The sequence below is a fragment of the Homarus americanus genome, unplaced genomic scaffold, assembly GCF_018991925.1.
Source record: "Homarus americanus isolate GMGI-L3 unplaced genomic scaffold, GMGI_Hamer_2.0 scaffold59578, whole genome shotgun sequence".
Taxonomy (NCBI): Eukaryota; Metazoa; Arthropoda; class Malacostraca; order Decapoda; family Nephropidae; genus Homarus; species Homarus americanus.
The window spans coordinates 2,675,497-2,688,359 of NW_024712913.1; the positions used below are offsets into that span (position 1 = coordinate 2,675,497).

Genomic DNA, 12,863 nt, shown 5'->3' on the forward strand with positions numbered 1-12,863 from the left:
GATAGCAACATAACACAGAGATATTAGGGATAAAACACACAAAAATCTCAGTGACAATGTTTACAGAATGATGCCAAAAAATACAGTGAGCAAAACACACTAATATTTCCTCTAAGCACAGTTTATTAAAAATTATAAATTAATATATTCAATACATATACCTGTGTCATCATTTTATAGCCATTTTCTACACTTGTGTGGATTATTTGGTTAACTGATGGCAGCTCTCCATGCTGCACAGTCTCTTGCAGCCTCTTTTTGTTAGGCTCCTAACTTTAATGTTATTTCTTACAAACTTTCCCGAAGTAATTCTTGGCCTACTCATAACTCTCCTCACCTCCACATTTACTGTAGGTTCATCCCTCACTTGACCTAATTGGTCTCATCCATTCTCTCCACACATCATTTACCATCCCAGCTAGCCTCTACACAGGAGTGCTTAGAGGAAATATTATAATATTTAACTAAAGTAAGTTAAGTGTCCAAGAAAAAACACACCTGTATTGTATAGATTTAGATTAAATTATCTCAATATCTGATTTGTTTGCTTTGAAAATGATTTAGAAATTTAGAGAATATAATTTTTTTTATCAGATTATGATTAGAAAAAATATTAAGGTGCCTTAATTTGTGTAGGCTGGTGCAGCTGTATGTACATACAGGTAAGATACTGTCAAAGAGAAACAAATAATGTCATATATATATTATGAATTTGTATTTAAAATATTGTACGTAGTCTACAAATTATATTATATAGTTTAATAAAATGGGTTTGGAGGAAGTGTAAGTGTGTTTAACAGTTTAACATTTATTTAGGCCAACTGAGTCATTTGCCATCATCCTGTAAACACTGTCGGGTGCACTCCGTCTAGCAAGCTCCAACTTGCATCAACTGACCACGTGGTTAACATGAAGTCAATAGAGGACAATGTCAATATTTCTAATAACGGATCTTACTGGCCGAGTCTGCTAATTATGCCGGACAAAATGACATCCATTACAGGAATACCTGTTTATGGCAAGTGACATGTACCTAAAAGTCATTGTGAATAACGAATTTGTGAATATTGGAGCAATTTTCCCATAAAAATTAGTGTAAATAGGAGGGGATGAGTTTCCAGCAGGCAACTTTCACTCTTTCTTTTTTATATATAATCATTATCTGCGACTATTAGGGACCAGGGTCGCATGCACACTGTATTATCAGTGAATGTGAGGAATAAATAAAACTTACATTAATAAGTAAAATAAAAATACGAACAAATTGGCAATAGTGTACCTGTACAATAGTTTCATTACACACGGGAGACTAGAGCGGCCGAGATCTCCTACACTACTCCCTCCTCCCAAAATTACAAACTGAAAAACAACACTAATGCAGCTAGGCCCAGTAGACGGAGGCCAAGATCTCCGACATCGCACCTCTCTCCCGCTCCACCTCTCCCACAATCTGCACACTTACTCCCGCGGAGGTTAGAAATATTTATTCTCTATGTATTTGACATAATGATAATCATTTCTTTTATATTTTTTTTGTATATCCATTTCACACACATACAAACCTATGTTGTTCATATTTCTCATTTAATACCAATGTATTATTTGATATACAAGTACACTCCATAAAATGCAATAAAAATAATTACAATAACATAAAAACAACACAAAAGAAACTATGTAATTGAGTGAGAGTGTATGTGTGTGTGTGTGTATGACATTTGCAAATGAGTGTAAACATTTAAACTAGCATTTACCATTGCCATTTGAAGAATTCTATAATGCTCAGTGTATTTTTTCACGCTGCGGTTTGGAAGTACAGGTACAGGAGTGGGGGGAAAAAAGCTCGTGTGAAACTGGTCTCACATCGGAATGAGAGCTGCAGTTAGCCTGCCTGGTTTGAAATAATACTGTAGGATTATCGTAATTTTTCATTTGCAAATAAGCAGGATATGCTTTACAAATATCAAATAGTAGAGTTGAAATATAAATTGAGGATAAGCGGGATTGCGAATAGCGAGGTATTCCTGCACTGGGAATACCCAGTATTGAGATCCGTTATTGAAGGGGTTTACTGTACAGGTGCTCCTCTACTTACGAACGAGTTACGTTCCTGAGGCTCGTTTGTAAGTCAAACTTTACTCTTTTAGATACCGAACATATTGTAAAAAATGAAAAGATTACGGATATTTAGTGCAGCTATACCATTTAATACAGCCTTAAAACCTGGCTCACTCGTCTCCTCTTAGGTAATGTTTGTTCTCTCTGGAATTTCTTCAAAATAATCCAGTCTCGTCCACATCAAACACCTGTTCTGGCAGGTAAACCCCCCTTCAGTGATGATGTTTGTATCTCTGAAAGTTTGTAAGTTGAACGTTAAGTAGAGGAGCACCTTTCACAATAAGGATTCTTACCGATGAACTGCAGCTACACAAGGCCAAAGCCTTCACTCTGCTGTATAGCTTGCAATAGCTTAAATCGTAGCTTCTCCTTTGTGCTGTACTTAGGCAAGTCCAGCTGAGAAATGCATGTGTGGGCAACTGGGAGGAAGGAATCATCAGCTGTAGACTGTATAATCATCTTCACAGTCTGGAAAAGAAGAAACATCAAAAATTATCTTAGTCTATGGTACAGTTAATTCATAATAATTTATGTATATTATTACATTAGTCAGTACAGTCAGATCTACCCATGGGTAATAATACCTTTCCTGTCATCTAAACAGGGTTGGTAAGCGTGACTGTGACATCATTTTCCTTATACTTGTTTTTCAAAATATTTTAATCATATTTCAAAACATATAAGGAGTTCAACTCCAAATAGGGCAAATTTCACTTTTCAAATTTAGCAAAACTGGAATTATCTTCTGTAGGCAGCAATAACCTAGAAGATGGGAACCCATAACATCCAATGTAACGAAGCTAACATCACTGGAAGTGCACTGCACTCCTGGGAACAACTTGGAAGCCCGGTTGGACGGGACTTGACTGGAGATTTGGTGGTATATAATTATGTCTCGTAGGCTAAATAGTGAGATCGAGACTGGAAGTGCTTACACAAAATATTAATTAAATATAATTGGTATCTGAATATTGTCTTCCTATCCAAGAAATGATTGAAGATCTGTCACAAAATTTTTTTTTGTTTCTTTGATTTTTCATTTTTAAATGGACTAAAAGTAGGTCCAAAAAAACTGCTTGGCAACTAAAGATGCGCAATAGTCATCAGCTCCCTGAAATATCATTTCAATTATTTTCATTTTATGTCACCAAAATCACATCAACATTTAATGCTATTTATTTAAACATTCACCAAGCATTTTATATTTGTTGTTTAATAAGGTGACCAATAATCAAAATATGAAAACAGTAACAATACTGTACGGCTATAATAATAAACACACACTGTAATACGAGTTCCTCAAACTAATGATTCAACAAGTCCACAATGTTCTCAGGATATGCTATTGCAGTACTGTACTTGTTTACAATATATATTTGATTTGTATTCTTGGAGTTACAGTAATCAAAAAAGGAAATTGCATTATGACAAGTGACAGTAACAGTGTCACTGGCAGCTCCATATATTCCTATATAAGGAAAGCAGGGCTACAAATGTAAAGCTAGATACAAGAATTTTGTACAGAATATTTTTGCCGGTATGGTCTGATTGTACATACAATATTCACAAAGGAAGATTACAACCATTTTCGTGTAAATGGTAGATACAACACGACCTTGTTTATCTGAAATTCTAATAAATGCAGGGGCGGATCCAGGAATATCAAGGGGGGGAGCAAGAAGTTGTGAGTGGGGAAACATGATGAGTCCACCCAGCTGGGGGGCCAATGTCAAGGTAATTTTTAGGTCATTTTGAGCCCATGTGCACTTAATATTAGAAGATATTTTGAGGTTAATAGTAATTATTTTCTACTTTACGAAATTGCCTGAGTACAATTCTGGTATTAAAGAAAAAGTATTTGAATCAGGAATTTTCTGATGAAAAGGGGGAAGTACGGACCCCCAGGACCCCCCCCCCCCCCCAATCCACCCCTGAAATGATAGCTTATAATATCCATCAACAACTTAATAGTTCGTACATCATCTCACCATGTTGCTGTACTTTTGAAAGTATCAATTCAAATTAATAGTGCTTTGGTTGGTACTTGGTTGTAGCCCAGACAGCACCTGGTGTAAGATCAACATCTTCCTTATAACTTTCTGAAGACTGTAGATCCTCAATATAAACAGTTTCTGGATTTGCAAAGGCTACAGTGGTATATCCAGGAAACTAGGTAAATAATGCCAATACGTAATGTTTTTCTTTTTATGGTAAGGTTACCAGTGGGACTAGGGAACGCTACCGACCAACCCACAAGGACACTTGTGGTCGGTAGCGTTCCCTAGTCCCACCCAGTAGGTCGAGGGTTCAATTCCTGGCTGGTGAGGTCGTTGATTATATATACGGTATATATATATATATATATACAGGTATTTTTTTTTGTAGTCAGGAAGGAAAACTGTATTGATTTGCAAGATTTTGATTCAAATTTCCTAAATACTGCCATACACAGACATATATAATAGTACATTATATTTTAAGCTTGATGCAGGCAACAGGTTAACTATTGTTGAGGGGAAAAAATATGCGATATCCATAAACTTAAAAAATCTGTTAGCTGCATAACACACCCATGATATTCATCTATTCTGGTTAAGAGAGAGTATAGTGTATATCATGAAAAACATACAAAAACCCTCAATGTTAGTCTTACCTTCATGCCCAAAATAGGTACCCGATCAGTGCCAGTTAAAAAAACAAGAAATTTTTTCTTCTGATCAAGTGACATATCGGAGAACACTTCCCAGAACATCTTGACGACTGTGTGATCTGCATAATATTCACCCTGCAAAAAATATAAAATAAAAATATTAAAAGAAAGCAATTAAACAAAAAAATACTGCACCGCCCAGACCCATTTCTACCCTTACTTCATGTAATTCAAACAAACATCATAAGGACCCTATGGAAGAAAATTTGATGGGGAAAAATAGGTTCTGCTCCTGAGCCCCTCAAGAGCCCAAACAAGTATATCCTGGTGCTATATATACTAATGATTAAATAATGTGTAAGCTCGAAGAATTTATAAACAGACATAAAATCAATAAATTTATACAATAAAGACAAAACAATAAATTTATACAAAATAAAGATTTATTTCATTCACCTTACATGATATGTATGTGTGCAGTAGTAAGTTGTAACTCTCCAGCTGTCACTACAAGTAATTTCAGGTAAACATACAAAAAACAAATATTTTTTTTTTAAACTTTGTTACATGCATACACAATCTTTCATACAGAATGTTAAAAAATAAATAAACTATTATTATAAGGTCAAAACATAAAGGAAGCCATTTCTTATGTGCGCAGGACTTATTAAAGAGCGACTACGACAAACGTAATTGTCTTCTTTTTTTTTTTTTACTGTTACATGCACACACAATAAATCATACAGAATGTCCAAAAAATAAAATAAAATAAAATAAATAAATAAATAGTAATAGTCATAAGGGGAAAATAAGAAAGGATTAAACATTTATTAGATGTGTGGGAGCTAGCACAAGAGAGGGAGGGAGTGGTGTTCTCTCATGGCTCTGTCTCGTGCTAGTGACAAGATTGCCAAATGGCAATGCAGTATTTTTTATTATTATTATTATTATTATTTTTATTTATTCCTCAAATTTACTGGTACAGTATATATTATTTTATGTACAAAGAATAGCTTCTTCCACAAGTAAACTATCCTCTGGGCTACGTGACACGTTCAATTGCTTCATCTGGCAGTTACTGGGGAAGGACAGAACCTCTTACCAATCCCACGTGGGTCGCACGTTTTATTCCATTTAGAGATTGCGTCATCATATTTTGGGGTATTGCAAGTTATTGCACATCACTTTTTCATGCAGTGACAATGCAGGAAAAGCATTCGGGTAGCGATCATAGGAAAACTAATCTTTAGCTATTGCATAGAGGTTAATGGTGTTAATTTTTTTAACATCGTAAAACTGATCGAGCTTATTTGGATTGATTATGTTAATTACATCCCTGGCATATTGATCCATCGTATAACGGTCACTGCCTGTATCTTGAAAACTGACATCAAGTTTTCACACTGAGTGACCATGATATCTGCACATATTGCACATGATTCTCTATGGAGTCACCTGTAAATTAAGTGGGAAATTCCATATAATGTATACTGGATTATAAACACTGGACAGAATATGCAAATATACAAACCTTGTATTCCGTATTCTTCTCCAGCTCTATCCAATTGTAGTTTTCATTACCAATGACAAGGGACATCAATTCCATTGGCTGGAAGAGCTCGAGTACTATACATCCACACACACGGTAAAACCCGTCATGAAATGCCTTGTACTGGGTCTCTATGCTCTTGTTCAACTTGTAGTCTACAAGAAGATCAACATACTCCTGTCTTGGGTGGGAGAAAGTTTAAATATTAATATATGAATTTTAAAACACCACTACTATGTAATAATAAAGAGGCACATTTATGGAAATTAGAAAAGGCCACAATGTTTTCAACTGTATTGGGATGACCTAACTGGGTGCGGTTGCCCAGTCAGGTTACTTTTTTTAGGTATGTTATGTTTAGGACACCTTTTTTAGCCCCCTCTCCATGTGGGGTAAGCAGAATGGTTCCTGGAAAGGGCTACATTATCACACAGACAGGACCGGATTGCACTGTTGCTTAGATCCCAATGCATAAACGACCATCTTATCTATGCTGTGCAGAGACTCCTGGCAGTCATCTGTGCCTGTCCCCGTCGCCACTTGTCTGTCACCATAGGACTTTTGGGGGTTTAGGGGTTATGATGATGATGGAAAGTATGATGAGCTGGATGATAGCTGTGTGTGTGAGCTGATTTATGTGATGAGGCAGGAGCACTGGCTGCAACCCACACACTTTGACTCTCCCTTTTCCTGATCCAGTGGTGCGGGTAGCTGTAACAACTGGGGAGAGGAAGAGTTGCAATGGACTGTTGAAAGCCCAGTTCGTTGGGTTTCGCCTAATAGTAGCCTGTCCAACATGCATTGCCTTCATCCGCCGGCGTAGTTGTTAAGCTCCCATGTTGGTCACCCCTTCCACCTATTACCGTCATTGGGGTTTTGCTGGAGCTCTGTAAGCATGTTTGTCTGATGCAGGGCTTCACCACAGTTTTTTGTTGGGCTTACTCCCATAGCCTTACACCTTTCAAGATTAATCTGCAAGGCAGCGGGGTAAAGGTTGGTAGGTGCCAGAGTGTGTTCACATGCCGGTGGGGTTATGCACCGTACCTCTGGGGCTCATTGCTGCTCCAAGATCCCCTGCTGATCTAACCTGGGGCCGTGAAGCACCCAGTTACCATGTGTTGCCACGAGGAAACACAGCAGGAGTCTTGATGGTGGAGAGGCTGTGTACTGGCAGGAGAAGACTTATGCAAGGCTGCTTCTCTGTTCACCATGAGGGCTAGCCAGCAGCAGTAGCTGAAAGCGAGAGGTAGCAAGCAGTGCATGCACCGTAACAGTACCATAATGTTGCCACACTAGATGTACAACACCACCCTATGGAGAAGAGCCCACACACATACACAATTCATATACTGTACAGTATAATCTGACCCCTAATTAAAAAAGAAATTTTTTTTTTGCAAGACACCAGATTCTCACCAATGAACTTGATCACTACCACACCACAACAGCGGACACTATGAACAGTGTTACCAATTCTGCAACTGAATGCCTGCCAAAGTTAGGAACTCTTTATTTAAAATTTTGCTAGATTCACCCCTAAAAGTAGCTTTACCTGTACACTATAAGATTAAAACTTAAATTGTAGGCATATAACCCTTAGGCCCTGGGTGACATTTCAGAACATCCGACCAGAATGCCCTGGGTGACGTTCCAGAACGACAGCCTATTCCCTCCATTTTTATTTATTTATTTATTTTGTTAAGGTTGATTTTTTATTTATCCCCGCAGGGGGGGGGGCACTGCCAGCAACACCCTAACCCAGGGCTTAAGGGATAATCATTATTAATAAAAGCATATACAGTAAATAGTAATCATGAAAGCATTAAAACACAAAAAAACATAAAAGTTAAAGTACACACTGCATTGCAGTCTTAGGAATGCTGGCCATTTGGCCTACCATGAGGTTAAACAGTACTGTACTGGGTACCAGGTAGCTATCGTTTACCGTAAATGACCCACAAATATGCATGAATTTTAAACCCTAAAAAATACTGTGTGTGTACAGTATACTTTGACCCCCTAATTTTTGCACAATAACTTGACAATAAAAACTCAAACTATACAATACTGAAACAATACAGTACTGGAGTACAGTATATTCGGTATAATTTCACCACTTATCAACTGTTTGGGAGGTTGGTCTATCCAGTGTTAGTACAGGAGGAAACAGGAATGCCTGAAGGAAACCTGTGATGTTTGGTAGGGTCACACTGGATAACACTCATCTCACATGTGTCTGGGCCAAACAGGACTCACACCCTTAACATATTGGTGAGTGATACACATGTTACTGCTGTACCCCCAACACCTCTAAAAATAATGCCATTTTCTTTTATTACCAGTAAGTTTGTTTACCTCAAAAACTTACTTCATTATTCTGTAACATTTGCAATGCAATTATGTCGACAAATAAGCTTTCTGTGTCAACATTTCTCCTACAATCACTATATTTTGTGGCATTTTAAAATGTTTCGGGGAAGCTTTTCCTTTTCTTACGAACCTACAGAGGGAACCTTTGGGGAAGACCTGTGCTCATTCACTCTTTTGAAAAGAAAATCTTACTTGTTTTGTGAAGTAACAGGAATGTTCTCTCCATCTGGCTTGAGTGGAATGGTTTCAGTTTTACCAAAGAAATCCTGTGTGGTGGCAAAGTTTAAGTAGTAGATATCCTCTACATCATTGCCTTCGTGCTCCAGCAACTCATATAGTGACCTGAAAATTATGTTAACCATTATAATTTTGTCAAGAAATTCAAACTTCAGTCAATATTACCCATAATTAAGTCAGTTTTGAGACAAATCTAAATGAGAAATAATTTTTTCAGATCATGTTAACTAACATATAAATTAAGAATTGCATTGTGCATTAATCAACAAATCAAGTACAATATAAACTGCAATCCTGTACCTTGTAAGAACTGGATCCATGTCTGCAAGATCATCAAGGCCAACCGGCTGACCAAGTAACTTTTTGTAGAGTGCCAGAGGGAAAGGAAGATTTATGATGGTGAAATTGTAAATGGCAAGTCCACACACAATCCCTGAAACAAAAATAAATCATCACTAACACAGAACCTGATTGGTCTAATACTCTCCATAGAAGTGTCTTTTATTAGCACAGAATTGCTATTCATTATTTACTGACAAGAACAGAAGTGTATACAAAAGTTAAGAGAAAAAAGTCTGTTACCACCCCTTGTACACTGCCTTATTAATAAAATCACCCCTCCCATGCACGGGGTTACTGTATATATTCATGTATACCGGGTAAGCCTATCTCTTATATAATCTGATCCCTGATTTGGGGGAAAAAAAAATTCATACACTTCATGTATAATTTGGCCCTAGTTTTTGCTAGTTTTTGAGAAATAACAGGTATAATCCTAGACATATTTTACAGCAAAACATCAGACTCTCACCAATGCACCTTCACCTTGGTTACCACCATTACACCTGATGCTATGAACAGGGTTACCAATCCTGAAACTGATTTGCTACCAGTTACCAACCACTATTTATAAATTTCATTAGATTCACCCCTAAAATAAGCTTTAACTACACTGTAACAACAAAACTTAAATAATAGGCATATAAGCAGCAATAACAAAAGAATGTGAATAGCACTAATAAAAGCATAAAAAAGCAGAAACGATTAAGTTAATGTACACAATATGTCGCAGTCTCAGGAATGCTGGCTCTCACCTTGACGCTCACCACAGCAACGCAGCCTAGCTGGGGTGCTGCTTCTGTGAACCCACTAGAATCAGAGCTACCTCAGTTCTCACCCCCTCCCCTACTCAGTGTGCCGACTATCACACATGAAGAAATGTTTATTCCCTTTATGTTATTATGATATAAAAAATGTATTGAATAAACTGGAAAATAGTAAATAACACTCCAGATTTTTAAAGTGGGCGTGAAGCACACGCTATTGGCTGTCAGGATCAAGGGATCAAGTCACCAAAGAAATTTCTGATAGGTGTAAATCAAGGTGTGCAAAGTTCAAGAGTGTACACAGGCTTTGCTTGGGGGGAGGGAACAAATTATCAATTCCTCAACATAATGATGAACTGAACAAAGCAAGAGCGATATAGATGAATATATTATTTCCCTATATATAAAAAGTAGAGTATTATAGAATTTCCATATATAGTGGCCATTGCTTATCTTGGTCACATCATAATTTATTTTGAGTTCTTCAATGTTTAGTGACTAATATTGGCTTAATTCTCATACAACTAAATCATATTTATCATATAACTTTCACTGTTGATTATGATTTATATCTGGCAATAACCAATTAATATGATTTAAGTTGATAACATAAAGCAGCTGTTACCATTAAATTGCTGCTAATTAATGTATTTTTACAGAGAGAAAACTTTGTTATTATAAACATAAGTTCATGTTTTAAGTTCAGGAGGTGGTGAAATGTCCAGGGTTGTCATTACTACCAACTGTTAATTTAATTAATAAAACAAAGGTACACATATTCCTATATCTTTATTGCAGCAAGTGTATTATCTTCTTTATGATATGTATAGTCACAGAAAAAAGTCCTTACCCTCTTCCATCCCATCCATGAACCCTGAGACTCATGAAGTTGTGAATCTGAGACATCACACGACCCAGTGTGCCATTTATATGCCCAACAATGTGTTATGTCTCGGATTCGCAAGTTCAAGAGTCTCAGATCAGGTGACTGACAGGACTCTTTTCCTTGTTTGAACAAACAAAATCAAACACCTGGAACCGCCATAACTACCACTACTGAAACGACCACTACCAACATCACCACTACTGCATCCAACACTACCAACATCACCCATAACCACCAATATCAGTGCCGTAATTTTGTGGTGGTAGTGAGTAGTAGAGTGATGCAGTTGTGAGGACTGACTGCATGTTTGTGTGTGTGTGGTGTCTTGCTGCAAGTTTTCATTTTCAAAACAGTTTTATTTTAACATCCTGTTGATAATGAAAAATTTGAGGCTGTAGACATCATCTGATTGCTTGTGCCTGGCAATGCAGAAGCTATAGAAATTGGCACATCACATTCTTTGCCTCTATCAACATCTCACTCATCATTATAGACTAGCTGGAAAATATAAAATGTTCCATGAGTCTACTGATATGAATGAGTGGTGGTGGTGGTGGTGGTTATGCAGCTGTGGTGTGAAAAGTATGTCTGGATGTTCGAGTGTGTGGTGGTGGTGGTGGTAGGTTTGTTATGGTGTACATACTAGCCTCTCAGCTTTCTTTACAAATCTTTTATTTGTTAAGAAACATTTTACTGTACTGTAACTCCAAGTTATAGATCTACATATAATTATCATAGGTAAAAGAAAAACACTTGCATAATACAGAATCGAGCTATATCAAGTGTCTACTGTGCTAGTCAATATTTTCCATTACTATATTGTACTGTACCTACCAATAAGACTATATGTAGCAGCAGCTTCCAGAGATCCTTCTTTGAACCAAATGGTGTATGTTTCTGGGTTCTCTGTGAACATGCCATAGTCTGGATTAAGTATCTCACGCAAAAGGAGAAGAAAGAACTCCTTACGCACACCTCCAGCATCCTCCGCCTCTTCACCAATAAATCGTACCTGGAAGCAAAATACAATACACATAAGAGGAATCAAACTTATTTTTTAGAAAATATATTATACTTTATTTAATATTAAAATATATACTGTAATAGAGTTCTGCTATAACGCGATAATTGTGTTCTTGTAAAATATCGTGTTATAGAAAATCGCGTAATAGAAATAACAGGGCTTATGGAGAAAATAGGGTTAGGTGCAGATTACTCGAAATCGAAAAAATTTAGTAGTTAGCCTAACACAAAGGATAGCACAGTCTAAATAAATGTTACATTCATATCTAATAATGAAATCATACAGTAAATTTAACACTTTACCTTGAAAAAATATGAATGTAACTTGATGGGGGAGAAGGGTGATTTTGAGGTTGATAACATCAAGCTTCTCTTCAAGTGTTATATCCTTTCTTTTACGATAATCACCGGGAATTCTATCATCAGAATGCTTTTTGGAGATATTCCTCTTTACCATATTCACAGTTAATACCACAAAATTGGAGAAATAGTAAGCAAAAATCGCGTTATAGCAAACAAGCGATCGCGTTATACAAATATTGTTCCGAATTCATAAATCGCGTTAGAGCAAATTCGCGTTATCAAAACACGCGTTATAGCAGAACTCACTGTACTGCCTTTATTGTGGATACTGTACAGTGGTCTAATCAGATTTGATATAGGCTTATTGAGAGCTAATAGGTAAATGATGAGACTTTTATGTGTAAATGTGCTGGAGGTGTGGGAGGAGGGGGGGGACTGGCCGTTGCCGCTTTCGAAATGAAACAACTTTGAAGCCTTATAAATTTCTATGCATAAATGTTGAAACTTTCAGTTACCACACCTTATACTTACAGTAAGTTCCTGTGCTCAAAGTTTTTTGTCTTTCAGATTGAATTATGATGACCCCACATGAAAAGGAGAAATGTGTGTTATGGATGACCA

At 36.8% G+C, this 12,863-nt stretch overlaps 1 protein-coding gene across 3 annotated transcripts in view; it reads right to left on the reverse strand.

Moving 5' to 3' along the window:
- Positions 1 to 12,863, reverse strand: part of LOC121864483 (probable E3 ubiquitin-protein ligase HERC4) — a 48,620-nt gene that overhangs the window by 2,539 nt on the left and 33,218 nt on the right. For all 3 annotated transcript variants that reach the window (XM_042363533.1, XM_042363527.1, XM_042363519.1), the window contains exons 17-22: positions 11,751 to 11,928; positions 9,225 to 9,357; positions 8,880 to 9,029; positions 6,300 to 6,498; positions 4,772 to 4,903; positions 2,412 to 2,586 (exon numbers count right to left, since the gene is read on the reverse strand). In XM_042363533.1, coding sequence (XP_042219467.1) covers positions 2,425 to 2,586; positions 4,772 to 4,903; positions 6,300 to 6,498; positions 8,880 to 9,029; positions 9,225 to 9,357; positions 11,751 to 11,928 — 954 coding nt within the window. In that variant the 3' untranslated portion in view covers positions 2,412 to 2,424. The remainder of the gene's footprint in view (positions 1 to 2,411; positions 2,587 to 4,771; positions 4,904 to 6,299; positions 6,499 to 8,879; positions 9,030 to 9,224; positions 9,358 to 11,750; positions 11,929 to 12,863) is intronic.